The 23,130-nt window shown below is 37.9% G+C and overlaps 1 protein-coding gene across 2 annotated transcripts in view; it reads right to left on the reverse strand.

Annotated features, from left to right (window-relative positions):
- Positions 1–23,130, reverse strand: part of Vav3 (vav guanine nucleotide exchange factor 3) — a 333,283-nt gene that overhangs the window by 8,277 nt on the left and 301,876 nt on the right. For both annotated transcript variants that reach the window (XM_060392876.1, XM_060392875.1), the window contains exons 23-25: positions 21,149–21,265; positions 20,493–20,580; positions 13,896–14,025 (exon numbers count right to left, since the gene is read on the reverse strand). In XM_060392876.1, the coding sequence (XP_060248859.1) occupies positions 13,896–14,025; positions 20,493–20,580; positions 21,149–21,265 (335 nt within the window). The remainder of the gene's footprint in view (positions 1–13,895; positions 14,026–20,492; positions 20,581–21,148; positions 21,266–23,130) is intronic.

The raw sequence follows: 23,130 nt of genomic DNA on the forward strand, positions 1-23,130 counted from the left end.
TTAAGAAAATGCACCTACCAGACGGGCCTATGGGCAAGACTGTGGTATATTTTTTTGATTGATGACTGATATAAGAGAGCTCAGCTCCCTGTAGATGGTACCACTCAAGGTGGTAGTTCTGAGTGCTTTATGAAAGAAGGCTGAGAAAGCCATGAGGAGCAAGTCAGTAAGCAGTGTTCCTCCAGCCTTTCTGCCAGTTCCTGCCTCCAGGTTCTTATCTTGAGTTCTTGTCCTTACCTCCCTCAGTGATGATAGACTACAAACTGAAAGGGGAAATGAACCCTTTCTTCCCCAGGTTACTTTTGATCATGGTGTCTTACTCCAGCAATAAAACAATCCTAATTAAAAAAATCTAACACAACCTACCTTTTTCTGTCCATGATTCCATTTTTTCTGACAGCCTTGAAAAAATCATACAGTTAGGCTTTTTCTGTCCAACCTCCAATTCAAGTATCTTCTTTTGCAATATCAGGTTAATTATTCCTTCCATAGAACTCAGCTCAGCTATCCCAGTCCATTTACATACACCATTCTAACTGTAAACAGCACCCATCTTGCCTGTTGTTTTCAACTTATTTTCTTTTCTTTTCTAAACGTTGCCTCTCAGCTACTTACCCTAAATGTAGGTTCTCTCATCCATTTGTTAAATTTTGAAGTTTAAACTCTTGGATGGAGTCACATGACAATTTATAAGTTCGTTCCTCTCCTTCTTCTAACCAACTCTTTCAGAAAGTTCACCGGTGAATTCTTTTTTCTAGACCAGCTTTGTACTTCTCCATGGCTTTCAGCTACATTTCCAACTGAGGACTTTGGTTTATTCTAGAATACTCCTATTCCTAGGCTCCCTTACTCAAAAGCCTAGATTAGACCCTAGATTCCCTGAATCTGTGATAACCAACTCAGATGCTGTCTTCCCTTTCTTGTCATCTCCTAGCCTTCTTGTGGGCATCCAGTCATGCCACAGCACTTCCATGCATATGTAGCTCCACTTAGATGCTGTTACTGAAAGACAAAGCCCACTTCTGCATCTCCCATAGGAGAGACCACAGTGCTATACAACAGCGTCCACCTAACAGTCAAGTATCTGTGGGAGCTAATGGAATAGCTGAGTATCCCATTCTGTAGTTCTGTATGTCTCCCCTTCCTGTTGGCTCAGCTCATCTTTCACTCAACTGCTCAATAAGACTTCCAAGAAAAAGTTGACAAGAAATAAAGGAAGGAAAGTTAAATACACTCAGGCTCTGCTCCCCAGGCTCTGTGAGGACTTTAACCCAGCAGCAGCATTCCAACAATAACTAACTCTTCTGTGATGCTGAGCAGTTCTTAAACTCCATAGGTCTCATCACATTAAACATACTGTTTGCCTGAGGACTCTTTTTAAAGTAAAAGGTTAATCAGTTTTTTTTCTGCCACTGAAATATACATCTCTCAGCCAAGCATTTTAAGGGTTGATAGGGATGATTTCCACTTCTCTATGCACTGTAGCATGATTTATCTCTCCCACTCTTCTTATATGTCAATTTTCTTTGCCTCTAGGACCTTGATTCTTGTGCATAGAACATTCAAAATCAGCATTTGAATGTTTTGGTACCTACCAAAGATAATATGCCAAGGTAAGAAAGTATGTGTTCACTTCAACTCAGGCATCTGATAATATATTTTGTTGAGTGGTTTAAATTATAAAATAGGTTTATCTCCATACTAGAAATATATACATCTATGTCTACTTACATACACAGATAAAAAAATTCTTCATTAAATTGCCCTGTCAGACAGTATTAAGATGCCTCAGTACAGGAATCACTGTCAGTTGCATGTTCTCAAACAGATTAGGAAAGGCCCAGGAAAGTGACATCCAAATAAGAGTGTTGATGGCTGTCATCTCCTGGACTCTCATTTCACTGCTTAATACCACAAGCAACCTTCCTGCCTACACTATTTTCAGAGCTTCCACAGCAGTCTCTCTGTCACTCACAGCAGTACGCATGCACACAATTTTAAATCAACAAGGAGTCCCTTTTCAGTGACATGCTCATTTGCTACGCACAAGCTTAAGATAAAGTATAATCTCTTTCTTTATTAAACCACTTTCATCTTCACATCAGAATGAAGGACACATTGGTGAGACCTCTGAGGCAGGTTATTGGACACATGTATGACACCTAACTCTTACTGGGATACCATTCAGGGAGCGCACTGCTAGCCAAACAAATGATTCATGGTTCAGTAGCATAATGCTTTCAGTTACAAAAGATGAAGTGTATACCAATACTACTTATCAACTGTTCCAGGTTAAATAAACACTGAATTGCTAGCATTCTCTCGTAAAAAAAAAAAATCTGTTGAATAAATTGGGAATGGAAAACCTGTGCCGAGCACAATAACCAAGTGGTAAATCATTAGTGGATGATTAGTGTATGATTGCAGTTCTGAGGCTTGACTGTGAAGAAAAAGGCACAGAACACAGAACTATTTTAATTTAAAGGAAAACAAACATACAAACAGGAACAGATTAACAAGAGGACTAGAAAAGAGTTTAAGAGATCAAGTCACCTTTTAAACTTTTAAAAAATTAATTAATTATTTATTACAATTTATTCAGTTTGTATCCCAGCTGTAGCCCCCTCCTGTTCCTCCCAGTCTTACCCTCCCTCCCTCTTCTCCTATGTCCCTTCCCTAATCCACTGATAGAAGATGACCTCCTCCATTTCAACCTGACCCTAGCCTATCAAATTTCATCAGGACTGGCTGCATCATCTTCCTCTGTGTCCTGGCAAGGCTGCATCCTTTCCCCCTCCCCAGAGGGAAGTGATTAAAGAGCCAGCCACTGAGTTCATAACAGAGACAGTCCCTGCTCCCCTTAGTAGGGAACCCACTTGGAAAGTGAGTAAGGGATCTAGGTCCTCTCCATGCATGGTCCTTGGTTGAGTATGGGTCTCTGCAAGCCCCCTGGGCCCAGCATTTTTGGCTCTGTTGGTCTCCTTGTGGAGTTCCTGTCCCCTCCAGGTCTTTCTATCTCCCTCTTCTTCCATAAGATTTCCTGCACTCTGCCAAAGTTTGGCTCTGAGTCTCAGTAGCTCCTTTGATACCCTGATGGGCAGAGTCTTTCAGAGGCTCCCTGTGTTAGGTTCCTGTTCTACTCCTGTTCCTTGTCTTCTCCTACTTCTGATGTCTATCCTGTTTGCCCTTCTGAGTGAGGTTTCAGCCTCTTCTCTAGGGTCCTCTTTGGTATTTATCTTCTTTAGGACTACAGATTTTACTTTGTTTATCCTAACTTTTTCAAGAACTGCTTTACGGCATTGTCGGCTACCTCGGTCAAACTATGACTGCTCATGAGTCAGCCAAACTGTATTCAATTTATAAAATCATTGAAGTTAGAAACTAAAAACAATTAATACTTTAAAAATTACCCAAAAGGGTAATTTTTAACTAATTTTTAAGCTAACACCTATTTATCTATTATCTATTTTACAGATCCTTTTCATAAGTGTTTGTTAATTATTGCTTGTTGCTTGAAACATGATCTAGCACTTTTAGTTTTAACCAGAACATAGATTCACATTAATTTACATAACAAAAATTTTTAGCAAGCTTTAAGCCAGTGTATTTATCAAAATACTGATCTGTGCTGACTGACCAGCAATGGCCAAGAGGGCTTCCTGAAGCCCTGAATTTAAGTGACATGCTTTGATGAACTGGAAATATTTTTAAATATTTTTTTATTTTGCCAAGAGAGTGTACAGATGGCCTGATGGCAGAAAACATGCTGAGAATTAGATGGATGTTTAATTTAAATTTGTTATCCTTACCCTAATTTTATTTTAGAACACAAACACTGTTTTGTAGACTTCCAATAATATACAATGACATATAATCAAAAACCTGTTTCTTTACCTTTCCACAAGAAAACAAACCAAAAACCTCCTGCTTAGTTAGTTACATGTTTTAGATCTTATTGCTAAAAAAAAAAAAAAAAAAAAAAGGATAACTCACATTTTGTTTCATTTAATTGAATGCTGACATGTGATAAGTGAAAAAAGTCTCTGTGGACACAACATTCAAAGAAGCAACAAAGAAAAGTTATGTCTAGGGTTGTTGAAAGAACTGAACAGGTGCCTGGTACTGAGTGCTCCACCATGAAAGCATAGTTATTAAGAAGAAAGGCTCTTTCCTATTATTACGAAAACTTAGGACAGTTCACCTTGGGAATTCAGGTTATTTATGAATGCATAGTTTATAGGGATTTAATTCTAGATCTGTTTTCTAAAAAAATATACTGGCTGACATTTATTAAATTAAGGTACAAGGACTACACTAAGATACTTAAGAAGATAAAATCAAACATGCGGAACCACTGACTTCAGAGGGGCTTATAAATTATTGAAGAAACAGACTCATATGGAAATTTCATACAGATATGAAAAGACTCCACATCAGAGAGTGAGATCTATAACAGATGCCAGGCTTCACTGATGCCAGAAGACAAAATAAAACCCTCCAATCTCCTAGCTATTTAGATTCAAAATCCTGTCACACTCAAGTCTTCTCTTTTTAAAATTTATTTATTTATTTTATTGATTACAATTTATTTACTTTGTATCTCAGCTGTAAGCCCTCTCCCAATCCTACCCTCCCTTCCTCTTCTCCTTCCATGCCCCTCCCCCAGCCCATTGATAGGGGAGGTCTTCCTTCCCTTCTCTCTTACCCTAGCCTATCAGGTCTCTTCAGGACTGGCTGCATTGTCTTCCTCTGTGGCCTGATAAGGTTGCTTCCCGCTCAGAGGGAGGTGATCAACGAGCTAGCCACTGAGTTCATGTCAGAGACAGCCCTGCTCCCCTTACTAGGGAACCTACTCTCAGCTGCCATCAGAAGAGGGAAAAAATAGGGAACAGGACAGGAGCCTACCACAGAGGGCCTCTGAAAGACTCTTAATAATTCATTTCATACCCAATGACTCACTTTTGACTAGATGATCTTCAAAATCTGTCACACAAATGGCTAAAGTTTGGTCCAAGTCACTACTACTTTCACCTCGATGCTGGCCTAATGAACCTCCTGGTGTTTTCATCTTCTTTTGTTTACTGAGTCCTTTCTTCCTGTGGTCTTTCCTCATCACAGAAACCAGAACAATCTTGTAAAAACTTAGAGTCGGTCTCTGGTCTCTCTCTCTCTTTTGTTTAAGTTTTTCCAAAGGCTTCCCACTTTCTTCAAAGGTCAAACTTGAAGCACCAAAGGATGTCACAGGGTCTGGCCTCACCTACTTCTTGTACCTTTTTCCAAATAGTCTGCCTCTTGCCCCTGGTAACATTGCTTACATCAGCATGTTCTTCCTGTGTACCATCTGTTCCCTCTCTTACCCTCCTGAGTGCATTTATACAAGTGTGATCTTCACAGTGACGCCTGCCCTGGCATTCTATAAGTCCATGAACACAGATCACGGCCCCATGTAACGAGAAAGAAAACAGCTTACTGTAGGAACAACATACAATTTAAAAACAGCTGGCTGACACTGATTAAATTATGAAGGTAATTAGGTAAGTAGAGAGAACATAATCTCCTAACCTCCCATTGTTCTCAATGACTCTTAGGTCAGCACAAATGATCTATGTTCTCTGTGACTATAGCAGCCTGCTCTACAGACAGATAGTGTGTGAGGACATTTATAGGAACATATTATGAAGAGATTCTTCTGGTCATATGAATGGCCTTTTTAGAAAGGAGGACTTTAGAGCACATGGTTGGTGTCAGCCTGGTTGACAGGTAGAATGAGAACTGCTAATCTATCTTCCTGCTTCACAGCTAAGGGGACCCTACTTCTACTCATCATACAACAAGCGCAGCTACAATCCCAAACCATTCTCTAACATGTTGAGCACCATTGCCTTGCTATGTTATTTTTCTAGAGCGCTTCTCAATTTCTAAGACCATATAATTATTTTCCAACCCATTATCTGCCTTTCCTACTAGCACATAAACTGCACAAGGGCAGATGTTCATCTGTTCCGCTCATATCCCCAGCAATTTAGATAGTGTTTGCCCTGCAGCCGAGTCTTGAAGAGGAGTGGATGGATGAATGACCTATGGAGGAAGATACTGGGCAAGATGTAGTAACTAAAGAAAAGACAAAATAAGTTCTTGGGTTAATTGAAGTCTGCAGCACTGCACTCTTTAAGAACAGATGGGGAGAAAGGGTAGGGGAAATTAATTAGAAAATAGTGACATGGTGTTGGGACATGTTTTTTGTTTGTTTGATTTTTTCCCCTTGGTTTTCTTTGTTTATAAATAGGCCTACTATGAAGCCCTAGCTAGCATGAAATTGGTAATATAGACCAAGCTGACCTCAAACTGCACTGGCAGTCTTCCAGCCTTGGTTTACAAAGTGCTGAGACTATAAGCACACCCCTCCATTTCCAGTGAATAATGACTTTTGCACTGGGGAAAATGAGTAAAGAGGTCATGTGATATCAAAACGCACTGTGCAAAGTTCTGACAAACTGGAGTGTATTCTCACAATAGCGGCTAGGATGGTTAAATATTTGGTAGTCACTCAAGTGATAAGGGGTAAAATAAGTATTTAAAAAAGGGAGGAGAAAGGTATACAGTAAGGAGAGGAAAACTGCATACTTAAAGAAAAGGTTATGATAGTTATTGTAAATGCATTAATTACTATATAGTATGTTCTGAGGTTATTATAGTACAATGAAGTGTGTGTGTGTGTGTGTGTGTGTACATTATGTACTGGCATAGAGTGTTGAAAAAAAATAGCTATGGTAGCTATACTGAGCCATAGTTACAGCTATGTAAGGAAAAGACTTAGTTTTGTTCAAAATACAAGGTAATGTGTTGTGTGGTAGTTAGAAATGAAGCGACCTCAGTGTTCGAGCAGAGACTGATAACCACCTTCTAAGAATGTAATAAAAGATAATTGTTTTAAAGGCTCCCCGCAGAGCTGACGAGGCTGGCAAGTTTGAGGTGCCTAGATACTGGAAGAGTTCTCCAGCATTCATACTTACTGTTAAGGCATTTAGGCTGGCTATATAGTGTAACCCCCAATAGGTGTGTGTACTACAGAATTGGCTGTAAATAAATAAATGCTAAATTTGGGGAAAAAAAGTGAATGAAAGAAAAAGGGAACAAAAGGATGGCTTGGCTGATGGTGTACTCAAGTTCTGAATGCTGTTAGGACAGAAGAAAGGTGCAGCGTTAATGCTTGCCATGTGCAAACTGAGAAATCCATAGCATAAGCATATCAGAGAAATATATCAGGCCAAAAAAGCTCTCAGCCTTTTCTTGCACAGCTAGAACCCTGATGGAATTTTTAGAAAGAAAAATGAAAATTTTCTCAACTCAGATAAATGTGTAAATGTGTACATTCTCCAGGCAAGAATGACTAGAGAAGTAAATCCTTGAATCAGGGCTAACACACGATTGCAATGCATTCAGTATGGGATGGTTACACGTATTAACTGCATTGAGGTCAGTTTTTAATTGAGAAATAAGACTTCTAGGAGAGGAAACTGCTAAGATAAGAAGTGGTAAGAACATAAATAATGCTTTTTGAGCCACGAAATATTAAAAGACAGCTTTGAATGGGGTTATCTAAATTTGCAGAATCTAGGTTTGCAAGCCATGTTCTTATGGGGTCCCGGAAGCAATTATTTATGCTTGGAGCCATCATGCTCAGAACAAAAATGCCTTAGAGAAGGCAGTGAAGCTCTTGAAGTGTATAGGTATAAAGGGGAGCCTAGTATGGCTTTGTCACAATGATGCACAGCCATGGTTGACCAGTTGCCTGAGAACTGAAAGCCTGTGGCTATCACGGGTGTGTGAGAGGGGGAAATACAAAAAATTCAGGAAGATATTAACAATTAACTTGTCCAATAGTGTATACAGTGAACTAAAGCCCAGGAAGTAGGACCAAAGTGCCAAGAGAAAGTAGAATGGTTTCACCAATGATTTAAAATTTGTCAAATGAAGCTAACACAAAACTTTCACACTGGGCAACAGCATAGGATGTACGGAAGTGGTGTCAGGAACAGCAGTAGTGATTGCTGGAGCCAAAGCACCCAACACTGCCCACGTGCCAGACGGTCCTCCAAGCTTCACACCTACTGAGTCTTTTAAGGCTCAGCATCAGAATTAAACACCAAGATGCAGAACTGTGTGGTGAGATCAACTAGAGAACTCTACAGAAACTAGGTATATCCTCTAAAGGAGTAGTAAACTTGCATCCTTCTGCGGAGACCTGTTTGATAGGGGCAACCTTTCACAGTGATTTTTTTTTCAGGGCTAAAGGCTTATGGAATATTCCACTAGAGATATCAATGTATATATAAAAGATATCAATGTATAAATCAATTGTGAATTTCACGTTTTGTCAATTGACAAATTACTGAGTATCAGTCAAGATTCTCTGATTCTTACATTCTGTACAGAGTATGTAAGGCCGTGTTTCAGACACACGGCTCTAGTGCTGCTTGGAAATCTGCCTTGCTTCACCGTGCTTTCTCTCAAGAGCAGGGTGCATTCCATGCTGGCAATACTGTAACACGCTGAAAGCACTTCATTGATTTGCAGCCTGGTTCTCCCAGAATGCCCATCTGCTTCATTTGTCCTGTCAGCACCAATAATGCAAAGTCTCTCTATTATCCCTTGAACAAACAAAAATTGAAATTGGTCTGAAAAATTTTAGAAAAGAGTTAAAATCAACACTATAGGATTGGCATGGGTCTAACAGTCTACCCATTGCCTACATAAAAATATTTCCAGTCTAGTCCTGCAGAATACTTTAAAGAATGAGAGGTCTTTGTAGATGCTATGGATCTGAAGTAGAGACCACATCTAGGCTGGACCCTATATCTAACTGTAACTGCTTTTCTAAATGAAAAGAGGGGGACACATAGAAAGGAGAGATGAAGATCCAGATCCAGCAGGATGGCGTGGCCCATCTACAAGTCAATGAATGCCAAGTATTACTCAGCTATTTAGAGCCTGAAGACACACAGACAATACTTTGACACTTGGCCTCTAGAACCCTTAGTAATATCTGTTGTTGTTTTTTTAAGTCACTATGTGGTAATTTTTATGGCAGTCCTGAGAAACTGATGGTAAATAAATCAAATATGAGATTAAAACTAATATTAAGGTTATCAAAATAAAGTTAGTTATCAAACACAAAATGATGACAAAAGACTGAGCATAAAAGAAAGCAATCCTAAAATGAGGGTGGGTGAATTCGGTCATGTTGAATCGCAAAGGCAGAAAGCTAAACAATTTCAAGTGTATACTTGAGTTTAAATGAATGTTATCTCTTACTATACTGTACTATAACTAATAAATGCTAGTGGATTGTCAGGTTATTTCAGGAATAAGGCAATAATAATATATAATGTTGAGACTAATAAATAAAAATGGCGGTAATGTCATTTACAGTGTTTTGCACTTAAACATCTTCACAACGCCACCTTGCTGTGGAGTTGTTAAAGCACACCACCACACATGATGCCACCCTCACACATGCTTTAACTTTATCTCAAATGACATTCTTCAAAAAAGTCTTGCTCCATACCGACAGGCTGAATAACCCATCTGTGACCGTGAGCTTGTATTCTTCGGCTGCAGGAGGCTTGTCAAATTCTCTATGATCTTATTTGTCTGTCGTGTGTTCCTGCCTTCCAGCTTTCCCTATTTACGGCTGTAGCTCCAGCATCTAGTGCAGGCTTGGCACATGGGAGTGATGGAATGAATAAACAGATGTAAGGAGCCCACAGCAAGACTTTTATTGTGAACCACTTGGTGCACAGGTGTTCTATGTGTCCCCAAGTTAGTGACCAGGCTCCTCTGCACCTGGAGCTGATGAAGAAGAGGATGCTACCACCTTCCTGTGACTCCTTTGAACATGGCCAGCAGATAGGGTTATCTGCACATTAACCATTTTTTTAACTCTAAAAATAATCCAGACTTAGGAAAGACACGAGAACAGCAAAACAATTCTCATATACTTCATCCACAGTACCTAAATATTAATGTCTCACAATGTTTGCTTTGCCGGTCTATGCTTGTTTTTGAGCCACCTGAGTACACACTGAAGAAATAATCCATTTTTACTGTCAAATACTTCAGTATGTTTTTCCTACAAAGACATTCAGTGTTCTAGCCAAAGTATAATTTTCGAAAGCAGAGGGTTGTGTTGAAATAACCTGGCTAGTTACTCTACAGAATAGATGCAAACTTAACTAATTGACCTCCTCATGTCCTTCATAGTAACATAAATACATACAAGATACATATATAAATACAAACAAAATGTTGTATGTTACTATATATGCGTGTGTTGTCTACCTAGTAAGAGCTCTATCCATCCTATGAAAGTATCATATCTCTGCATTTGCATTTGATCTGAAAAACATCATTAGACTTGCTCCTAATTACTTTGACATTTTCTCAAACCCAGACTGATTCTTTGTTAATGCCTTTCAATTCCTGTTTACCTGATGCGTCCTCGTGATCAGACTGAGATTACGCAGCTGCAGAGCAGGGATACTACCAAAGTGGTCCAAATAGATATCTACTTATCCCATTTTTGTAGACATTAACTTTGATCACTTGACCAAGATGTTGGTAATTTTATTTAATATTTGAGACGTTAGCATAAGAGATACTTCACCTTATATAACTGTGGTCACTAATTTTTAAAAATAGTGCAACTCTATTCTGGTTCCGACTTAATTTTGTGTGTGTATGTGTGTACATATATGTGTGTATACATATATGTACATATGTATATGTGTATATAAATACTTGTATACATATCTATTCATTATATATATATGTGTGTGTGTGTGAATTGGAGAAATGTTTACAGTTTGATTTGAGATCACAAATAGGAATTCCTACACTTCTAATTCCTGTAATGATCCAACAGAATTTTACTACACTTCCTCCTCTCATGCATAGAAAGAAATAAAATTAGGATGTGATTTCTTAAAGAACATAATATAATATCCAATCTCAATCCTTGGATGGGAAAGCGGAGGCTCAAACTGGTTAATTTGCCTAAGAGAACAGAACAGACCTGAAAATAACCAAACATTTATTGTTTACTGTAGAGTGAAAAAAAGTCACTTTAGTATCTTTCAAACATACAGGTATAGAGATACAACTAAAGGAACCAAAGGCAGACTGCTTAGGGCTATTTTCGATAATTATGGGATTTTTATACAGAGCCATACAATCTCTTCCACCAAACCACTGCAGTTTCTATGGAGGAAAACCAGTTCTCCGAGCTCTCTCTCCTCTCTTCTCTCCCTCCCCTTTCTATTTTTCTCCTCTTTTGGAAACATTAAAGTTAATAAGAAGACAACAAAAACAGTAGCATTTTGACACCCTGATAGATAGTCCAGAGACCGCAGAAGATGGCTTCATAGCCTGCATAATGTTCTCTGCCTGATTCTACAGACTCATGTTTAATTACAATCAGTACCTTTCTGCATATTAATTTTCATCTGCACACACTGTCTCAGCCATAATCTCATCATATTTTACGTACTTCAAAAATGAGCTAAGTCATTCTTTTCCAGGGTGACTATACAGCTTATAACCACTGCTATTACTAGTCAACCAGTTTCAACAGTGGACCTCACTTCTCTGCTCTCTGGAGAACACAAGAAGGTTCTGAACCTCCCCATTCCTTGCTCTGCATTCTACATCTGCCTTGAAAGTAATGAAGACAAGGGATCTCTGTCTAAATCTTTACCTTGGTGAAAGTTAGGTTTAGGTAGTGAGCAGCCATGAGATCAGAGCTGAAGACTAACAGTACCCTCGACCAGCCACTGTGCACAGAATGTGCAGCCTCTCGCTTCCTGCCTCCTAGGAACCACAAGATGTTTAAAAAAATACATGTCATGTTTTCATTAAGGGTTAACCCTAAATCAAGGCTTAATGTAATGTTAGTGAGACAAACTTATAAACCATCAAAGCATAAATCAGGCTGCCCTGTGGAGTTCAACTGTTAATTTATTCAACCCTTTGACATCTAGTGTGTAGTGTCAGAGTTGTTAGCAGCAGTGTTTGGGAGCCTCTTTGGAGGAGTTAGGTCAGTAGAGGAGGACTTTCACTTTTAGAGTCTGGCTCCACTTCATGCTGACTGCCTGATTCCTGTCAAGGTAGAGTAGGCAAGGGTCCCAGAACTGCCCTAGTCTCCCAGGACCATCTGCTGCCGTTCCTAACCTGTGAAGGACCGTATACCCTTAAACTGTAAGCCAACTAACTTTCGCTTTCTTAAGTTGCTTCTTGCCATATAATTTAGTCATAGAATCAAAGAAAGTTATGGATACAGTGTGATCATGGCCTACCAAATTCTGGATGCGTCTCCTCTGTTCCCCAATCCTCCCTAAGGCTCTGGAGAACCAAGTAAACTATTCAAAAATGACTCTACACACAGATGACCACTTCTACAGTTTGTGTTATGTTCACCCACTCGAAAGACAGAGAACAAGAAAAAGGTTTAAACTTAACGTTTATCTGAAAGGAGGTGTCATGTAACAAGAGCTCAGAAGTCACAATTTGAATAGGGTTTTTAACAAATTTTTAGGAAAACTACTTTTTTAAAGATAAACATCCATTTTGAACGATTAAAAAGCATGACCCGAATGAGAATCTAAGATCATTGGAAAATCTGGAGCAAAAAAAAAAAAAATAGATAAAATTGATAAAACAGATGAAATTGTAAAGGTATGTAAGTATTTAAGACAAAGTATGTTCCTGCTCCTCTCACTGCAAGGGTCTGGACATATGTCAATGATCACTGAGACAACCATAACACTTCACAAAAAGATTAACAAAAAGCAACTCTCAGCTAATGTGTCAAATGGCTTCCATATTGTTCTGAAGTTCACAGAACTGTACTAATGTTGAAAACCTGTGCATCACCTGTCTCCCTTTAGTGTAAGCTTTAAGGGAAGAAAAAAAAAAATTCAAGTTACATTCGACTGGTGTAAGCCCCTTTTGGAATTACCTCTTGATCTTCCAGTTGTGTTTAACTCAGGATTCTGACAGCGGTAAAAATAAATAAATAAATAGATAGATAGATAGATAGATAGATAGATAGATAGATAGATAGATAAATAAATAAAAAGTCATTTCTTCCCTCAGAGTAGTTTTTTTTTTTAAATAGATTTCTTAACAAAAGGAATAAAACTGCATTTGCCTTACATTTTTTTATTACAATGTTCTCGTTGTAGGCTGGCTCTATGTACAGGAACTTTACACAACCTGAAATGCTGTATGGCAGAGTTTATGACTTGGATTCACTGAATCTGGGATGCACTTTTTTTTTTTTGTCTGTGTGTTCGTTTGTAGTTGTCCTTTGTGATTATTTACAGTTCAATACACATTCTTCAAGAAAGTGGGCGATGTGTAGTTTAAAAAATACTAACAAAGTAGGTTAATCTTTTCAAAATGCTGGTTTGTAATAGGAACACTACCAGAGTTAGGAAACTAGACACAGTGGAACAGCTCGCTTGGATGCTATTCCTCAAACAGCATTACAGACACAAATGTGTATGAATTAAAGAGAGTTGGCTGATATACAATCCACTGAAAAGTACAAAACTTCACACATTAACATATCACTTTCACTCTGATGGCTGTTTTAACCCAGATATGTTTTTAATTTATCACAGAAACCTGTAACTAGAGATGCTCATGGACCCCTTTGTCCTTCTGACTCTGCTTAGCTTAGAAAAAGTGTCTGTTCGATGCATTAGCATATGAATTGGCTATATTTCAAAGTTCAGAATGAAGATATTGAATGTTATTTTGCTTCAACCCCTTAATATAAAAATATAAATTAAAAAATTATTTAAGAAATATGTTCTCTCAATTACAGTACTCACAGCTGTTGCCTGATCTATTAGGCCTCTGTCCGGCGGCATGTTCTGGCTCCTTGTATGGAAACTGTAGCGTCGTATCTAAGGTCCTGAACCCTTCTTTAAGAGAGTGGTGCTTGTAGTACTCCACAAGCTCCTTTAAGAGAGTGCATCAAACAGAAGTTTTGTTACTTTTGTTCTCAAATAAACTCCTTAATACATAATTATACATGACACAATGATGACCATTCTGAGTCTGACATTTCCACATATACAAAAGTATGGGAAAGAGCTATGCCTGCTGTCTGGATGGGCCTGATTCCCACCCCAGCCCCAGACACTGTCCTGTTTACTGGAGACATTTATCCATGTTGGTTGCTCTCTACTGTTCTTCAGGCATGCAAAGCATCCTGTCTGTCTTCAGATGCGGTCCTGAAAAGAAGCCATGCTAAACCTCTATCTCAGAGTAGTAATTATTGCTGTTGTTAGTGAGAGACGTGTCTTTCAGAGGAAAAATGAAAGGAACAGCTGTTTGCTTGACTCTGTAACAATTTCTACTTCCCCCCATTTTCTTTCAACTTGTCAGAAAAACAAACTTAATACTAAATGTACTTTTATACACACACACACACACACACACACACACACACACGAGCTGTTAAAGTCTGAGCACTGGTCAGCATCATGCCTGGTTTACACTGATGAAGGGTTAGAACACATCTCAGCTTCAGTGTCACCCAGTATCTACAGAAGGCAGCATGGTGGTTCTTCCTAATCGCTGTTTAGAAATAATTTGTCTTAAATATCTGGAAGCCTAATATAAGCTTCTACTATATTTCAAACTAAATCTCCAGGAAAATATTTTTCTGCGTATCACGGCTTCAGATTCTACACAAATCTGAATTCCTCTACTATGAACTGAAGTGGAGTTCTTCATCATGAAAGTGTTATCAGTGGCTGAACGTGGCAGATATAAAGTCTCTAATAAATAGTTGAAATGAAAATAAAAGCAAATTAATTTAAACAAAGCAGTCGATGCTTCTGCTGCAGCACCGTTTAAAAAGGATGGAAGAGCAACTCATTTCTTAAAAAAAAAAAAAAAGATAACATTGTCAATTGATCCGATACATCTCCTTGGTGGTGAGGTTAAAATTTTCTACAAGAAATCAATCAGGCCAGAACCCAACACAACATGAAGAAAAGGATCATCAATGATTTATCCTTTTCTGTCTAGCTCCGAAGTGCAGTGTACTGCATTGTGTTGGGGGTGCCAGGGGTCAGAAAAATGCTGAAGACAAGGTTCCTACTCTCCAGGAGTTCTTATCCCAGATAGGAAAGTGAAGGGCTATACGACTTCAAGGGCACAAAGAACTCTCTTTACCGTGTTCAAATGGGAAACAAAGGGAGACTTCAAGATGGAGGTGGCTCTGCTTAGGTCAAAGACCAGATTAAAAAACAACAACAAAAAAAAAACAACCCTCAATTGGTAGCAACGGGGAAGGGATTGTTTCAGGTGGGTATCTAGGGCTGAGAACAGAGACAAAGGTGACAAAGTGAAAATCCCCACCCTGGACTAGGGAGATTGCTCAGCAGATAGGGGCATTTGTTATAGAAGCATGAGAGTGAAAAGCTGAGCTGAAATTGCAGCCATCCATGTAGAAATCAGGCTATTGCCACACATGCGGCATGCCTGGGGTGGTGGAGACAGAGGGAATGCTGGGAGGTGCTGGCTGCCAGCCTAGCGCCAGGGTCTATTTGTGAATAGGGTGGCTAGAGAGGCAGAACATATAATCTGTATCTTGCTGTGGACTCTACATATTTGCACCTGTGCATAGAGCACGGACAATTTAATACACACACACACACACACACACACACACACACACACACACAACCTGTCATATTAATAAACTGAAGCAGCCTGATTTATCTAAATCACTGGAGAAAGCACATGAAGATTTTTTTCTTCAATTCCCACATTCGGAAAAGGTGGGCCATAAAACATTTCACACAGGTCACAGGTCAGGCTCGGTACATGGTAAAAATCAGGACAGCTAGCACTATTCTCTGCAGCAAGCCCTTACGTGGCTTCTCACATCTTAACCTAAGAGCCTCATGAGCTGTTGCTCAACCCACGGGTGCGTGGAACTTGGTAAAGTTAACCAAGTTGTATGCAGTCCGTATTACTACCCAGAGTGAGTCCTTTTAGCTGCATCAAGTTATTAAAAAAAGAGCGCTTGGCAAAGGTAAGTACAGAAAAGGGAGGCAGACAAAAGTCACTTTCCGTGACATACCAAGAACTCTGTTTTCTTAAACTTAAGATGCTACAGTCTTAGCAAAGGTTAATTCTATAATTTAAAAGTGTGTGTGTGTGTGTGTGTGTGTGTGTGTGTGTGTGTGTGTGTTTCTTCCTTGAGCCCAGAGAATGTGAGTGCTTGATGAAAGAATGATATTTGGAATCTTGACAAAAACAAGGGGCAAAAGAAACAAAACACCAAGGGCTGGAGAGATGACTCAGCGATTAAGAGCACTGACTGTTGTTCCTGAGGACCTGGGTTCAATTCCCAGTATGCACATGGCAGTTCACATCTGTCTGTAACTCCAAGATCTGACATCATCACACAAACACATGTGCAAGTAAAATACCAGTGAACATGAAACAAAAAATATATACATATATACAAAGAAAAGAAAGAAAGAAACACTAAGTAGAACATTGTGTCTTGGAGTTGGCTACCTATGTTAGAATATGGCATTTGTAATATACCTATTTTTTATATGGTTTGCCAAGAGTAGCTTGGAAGTTAAACTGTGCTTAATAAATATAATAATTTTCTTTTTGATGATATAATAAAAAGTTTAAGGAAAGCTGTTTGTATATGGCTTCAATGATACCAAGGAGCTGTTCTTTTAGTCTTGACACTTTAATTAAGATGCGCTATTTTCTTTGACAATATAAATATAAATCTGAAACAAATTGTGTAGTTCAATAGCTTTGAACTTCAATTTAACTTCATGAGAGAGAATATGAATTTTATAAATTTTGTTATAAATCATTATTATTAAGATTAATGTGAAGTTGGCTATAAACTATTGAATTATTGAACAGGAAAAAAAGGTTTTGTTGGTCATTTAGTATTTTTACAGAAGAGAAAAAAAAACCCACACTTTTAAGAACCAGGATCAGGCAATTTAGTAAACTGCAGATGGTCTTTAATACCTGGCTAAGCATGGAAGTATTTTAGTTACATTTTTCAGTCTTAGGCAGGTAAATCTTCCTAACATGCTCCTGAGTAGAATTAAGGAGCACCACTGTGGATCTTTTCCAATTCATGGCTTTATGCTCTCTGTATTTTAGTCTAATCCACCCCTGCTTTAGCAGTCATTGACTTTCAGGTACAACACGCAAATAAGATGACTCTAAACAAAAGAAATCTCTAAGCTTCCCTTATCTCAGCTGACACAGTGGTGTCAACAATCCAACCCTGAGAAATAATGAGTATGGGCCAGTCATTCCAATTACCAAGGAAACAGGCAATGGAGATAGCTTACAAACAGCATTTGGATATGGCTTGTCTGGCATACATGAAAACCAGGACAAAATTAATGCCTTGTAATCTGGAATCGGAAAGTCATTTAGGATTGGAACTTAATGACTGAGAAAAACAAAGATTTTGATTAACCAAGCTATTGGAATCCAAGGGAAGAAGTTCAGCTCCCAAGCATCAAATACAGCCTTCTCTGTGACTCCAGCTAATTTAAAAGAAGCTTTAGAGTCAGCTTGTGTTCTGTATCCTGCCTGATAAAAATTTTATTCATGGTATACAGTGATTCATATGCAGAAGAACACAATGTAATGCAGATCTTGAGATACTGAACACTCCTAAGAAATGGCTCAAGTCTCTACCCCAGCACTTACTAGGGTGGGAATAAGATGTGTCTGCTAGAGGTTGTCTGACTCTTATTTTTTTAAGACACCTCCTACATCTTGGAACCTCTTCTCATCTTCCAAAGGAATCTGTTACCTTAATACGAATCACCTCTCCTTGGCAAGTATCCACATGGCATTTTTTCCCAGATTAGGTCTGCAGGACACCACTATCTTGAGTTCTCTGGTGCACACGTATTTCCTAACTTGTGAACTACTTTTGGATCAATTGAGTCATTTATTTTGAAGCACCTTAACACTGACTGAGGTCTTTCAAAAGAAGGGTACATATCCTTCTTTGTGAATTTTACCTTAAACATTGTTCTTAATTCTATTAAACTGTTTTATTAGATTACAAGTCTCTCTTTTGGAAGAGTAATAGATTTTTATTTCAATTAAGCATTTAATTTAAAAAAAATATGAATGATGCATACATTTGGTATATCACTACTTCTCTGTTTATTGAATTTACTGAATAAATATCTTCAAAAATTAAAAATAAAGATTTGCAATAAATGTATTTAACACATGAACAGAAAGCAGGGCTAACTCTAACTAGCTCAGCAGCTTCTTCAGCAACTAAAAGCTATTTATTTACTAACCCTGGAAAAAGGCCTTTGTTTCTGACTTAAGGTTTTCTGTTCTTTGTGTTCATTCTTTCTTTACACAAATATCCTTAAGCTGCTTTCTTTTCTTTTTCATTTATGCAGCTCTGCTCATAATTCTTAATCACCTGCATATAATCTGGACTTCCCTATAAAAGATCTCCAGGTGTGGAAGGAAAAAAAAAATGAAAGAAGAAATTAACCCAGGCATGTGTATGTGAGACACAGATTTGTGTCACTTACTTGAACTCCCGACCTGTACCTTTACCTCTTTTTTGAGGAGACCAATGGATAAACTGTAGTGGTCTTCTTGCTACAAATTATTTAAATTGGAGTGCTTGGTGGCTTTAGTATAACCATGGCCTTACAAGAACTATAGCTCATGACAGTGCCACTGGCCTTTTGCATCCCTAACCTTCCCTGCTACAGGATTTCCCTGGGCTGAATCAAGGTGATAGGAGGTTGAATTGATTGGCCCCTTCCAGTGGCCATTTCTTTCATCCTTCTTGTTTGCCTTCTCTGATGGGAGTTTCTTTCACTACTTTCAATGTCAGGAGGGCGAGTAGTCATCTTTGGCCCTGCAGCATTTTTTTAAGGGTCACGTCAACTATAACACTGTGAAGAACCCTCATTACCGTCCAAGAAAGTTTGTTAGCTGAAAACTCCAGCTGCCATGTCTTGCAGAGATGTGGAATGCCCCATGCATGCTTTCATCATGTTGGAGCTCTGCCTGTCACTCATTATCTGTGTACCTACTTGTCACATCCTTCCCAGGTTTTTATTATATGAAGAACCTCTTCTGGTCAAGCTCTCTCTCTTTTTTCTCGCACAGGCTAAGGTGTAACAAAATGTAAGTTACTTCCAGCAGGGAGAATGCCTGGATCTTGGTCACCAATTTTGACAAGAGATTCCATTTTCCAAGAACTGGCCACACTGCCAGACCTTTGCTTTTTATTCCAAATATGTCATTCATGTCTACAGATTTCCTCCTATTTCCTCTTCTCTCAGCTCAAGATGTTTTTACTCCTTTAAAACACTCATCCCTATCTTAAAATGGTTTTTAGGCAATCAAGCTGGCTGGGTTTGTAAGTCTTCTTATGCTCAATTTTTAACTCATTTGTATTCCTAAGTGGTTTCTGTTATATGACAGGAAGGTATAGTATGTATCATTTGATTCATAGTTGCATCAGTGAGGTGCCTCTCTCAAAGCTAATCCAAGTTCCTAGCAGCTACAAATGTATCCTTCCTTAGTTCAAGAAACTACCTAAGTGAAAAAAGTAAATCTGAAGCCACACCTAAGAAGATGAGATTTCTTTACTGTTAACAATGTATGTATAATGATATGTATGTATTGTCTGTATGACATATGTTTAATATGCCTACTAATAAAATTATTGAGATACTTATAAATTATCAGAATTAATGACTACACTTGAACCACAAGATATGCTTCTCATTTCAATATAAAATTTCTATGTGATATCAACTGTTGTGTGTGGCAAAAATATAAAATTACTGATGCCTAATTATCTAATGTAATGAATGAGAACCATCATTATACAGACAATTTGTCATAGCATAAAATATAAATAAAATTTCAAATTGACTTTATATTATAATTTGTATGAAATCCATGTAAATGTAAGAGGTATTTTATTAGTTAAAACTTTTCTGACTCATAATTTATAATGACACAAAGTAGCTGAGTGGGGAGACAGAGGATGTAAAAAGAGGAAGGACATAGTAAAGATTTGTCATTTACCACTGAGACAACACCCATACTCAAACACCCACTCGAACAACTGAAAGTTATACTTGAGTTGGCTGTTGTTCTGAGATTCATGAGTGGTGCAGATTCTAAAATATTATATAAAACCTAGACGCCTCATTTACAATGAGCAATACCATCTGGGCAATGTAAAACTTCACTTAAAATTTTCAACCTAGAAAGTGAGGATTTTACAAAAGCCTACACTATAATGCTCTTTAAATAATTTTCAATGGGTAACATTGCTAAGAAACTATAGAGTTAAACTAACTTAACAGCAGAAAATGGGAATTAGAGATTGAAAAGAAATAATCAATGCTCACCATTAAGCTTTTAAATTTTCTATTTTCAGCAATGTGAAAAAAGCCATCTCTTGTTAAAATCTTGATGTGTTTTGCTTCATTATTGTACCTGTGGGCAATGAATAACTTATGAATATAAATGTGTTTTTAATCAGTAGAAATCAATAATTACCAGGGGGCATGCCCCAATAACACTACAGGAATTAATTCCGAAGACAAAAATATATACTTATGTCAATACAATGGTGACAGCTAATTAACAAAATGTATTTATTAGATGGGTGGAAGATACAACCAATGTTTGAAGTGAGGGAAGATTTGGATCTGACTAATCATCATGCTCAATATCCTTAGTAAGTTCAGCTTGAGAACACACACACAACAAAAACAACCAGTCTAGTGATTTGTGTTCTTAGAATCTACTAGAAATACACACACATCAAGTAAACAAAATATAATGTTATGAAAGAAATCTGTTATGCCAATTAGCAGCCTATGACACCCATTACTGCTTTCCTCACAGATATTTTCCAGTATTAATGAACTGTCTGGAGAAATGCATTATTTCCCCTGCAATTAGGACCTTGGTTTTCAACTTCAGTGTTATGTGTGTCACATGGTGTACACAATTATGAACACAGGGAATCTATTTCTACAAAAGCACTTGTCTTACTTACTTAATGCTGATTGCGTATTCTCCAGACTCTTTGCTCCTGTGCCTCACAAGGTAAGTACTATTCACCCTGTTAATAAGCTCCGTTTCTGCCTGCAATCTTTCCATTGGGCCAGCATACCTGTACAAACACAGAAAGACAGAAAAAAATTAGATAAATGTACCTGAAAACAGAGTCTAAATATGAGTACTTGTCATGGTTTAATGTGTGTGCTAATTACACTGCTTTAAATAATAATTTGGAAAATCTCTTTAATGTGTCTAAACACAAATATGGTAAAATATTAACATCAGCAAAATGAACAGTGCCTCAAGAACCAGTGAGCACCAGTAAATATGAAATAAACACAAGGAATAAAGACAAAGAGAAGAATCAGAAGGTACTAGATCAGAAAGATATTTAGGATGGTTGTGGGGTGGTTAAGAACAAACAGAGAGAAGAGTTATGGAGACATGCCCCTATGAGACACAGATGGATGACAGACAAACAGGCAGATACACACACACACACACACACACACACACACACTCACACACATAGAGTTCACTATTCCTATATATACTATCAAATCTCTTTTGAGGATCTACTAAAAATGACTGATATGATTTAAATTATTTTAAAATAATTTTTACTTAGATGTGAAATCAATTATCTTAGTTCATAATTTTGACAAATTTCTAAAGAAGTAAGCAATAATAAAGGACTCATTTTTAAAAGCAGGTACAACTGGAGTTCAAGTTTTCCTAAACTATATAGTCCTTAAGCACAGCTAAACTCCATCAAAACAATAACCACCATAGTAAAATACCTAAACTCTGGATTAAATTATTCCTGCATGACCCTTCACATACCACATAGCGGCAAGGTATATAAAAAAATCTGGAGCAATAGAAATTAAAAGGAAACTACATTTGACCAGTTTTTTTTTCAAGCTATTCATGAATTACATTCCAGAAAAGTATCTGACTCACACAATGATCATAAACACAGTATAAATATATGCCCTTAATCTACACTATTTATTTAAAATGTACACAGTAGACATTTCACAAAAGTTGGTAGAGGTGGACACAGCCACTCCTGTACCATGTCTAAAGAGAAGTTAGTGGCATTTTGTACCAATGACACCCTTTTTTAAGGCACTTGTGATCACTTATGACCTACTAGATTCTAGTAAGTCTGCTTCATGCTTAACTCATATGCCTCATCTCTTCCAACACCTTCATCTCTACTTTCTAACCTACTATATCTAGAGATTGTCAGCTTCCTTATGATGGTAAGGTCCTCTTAGACTGTGCTCTGGGAGGAATACACACTTCCATCAACACAGTTGATTTCTTTTTCAGGTTTAGAGACTCTTCCTGACTATCCATGTAAGGATCTGTCCTGCATCTCACGTAACTCTCACTCCATCATTCTGATCACACTGTACTGCTGTCTGGCAATCACCACAAATGGTGTATGTGTGTGTGTGTGTGTGTGTGTGTAAAAGCATAGTTTAAAAAGGGAATCTGCACTAAAATGAAAAGGCAGTAGTCTACCATGTGAGCATTCTGCTTCAAGGCCTGCATCAAATATTTAACCTGTTTTTTCATACATAGATATTTTAAATAACTGTGTTTATGCTACAATTCATTAACTTCTCTAACTCTGGGCATAAGGAATGAAAGCCACCTTTCTCCTGACGTGCACCCATGTTGTCACAGACTATTGTCTTTCTGTAACTTCTGCAAGCACAAGGCATCACTGGACCCATTTTTGAGCAGTGCAAGAGTTTTAAAGTATTTGACTTTTTTTTTTTTAGAAATAATTTTTATTTAATTGTTTTGTTGGAGCTTTTCTTCTTTTAGCTATTTATTTATTTTATGTACACCTGCATGCCAGAAGAGGGCATGCGACCACATTATAGATGGTTTTGAGCAACTATGTGGTTTCTGGGGATTGAACTCAGGACCTCTGGAAGAGCAGGCAGTGCTCTTAACGTC

Source organism: Meriones unguiculatus, chromosome 10, assembly GCF_030254825.1.
Source record: "Meriones unguiculatus strain TT.TT164.6M chromosome 10, Bangor_MerUng_6.1, whole genome shotgun sequence".
Lineage (NCBI taxonomy): Eukaryota > Metazoa > Chordata > Mammalia > Rodentia > Muridae > Meriones > Meriones unguiculatus.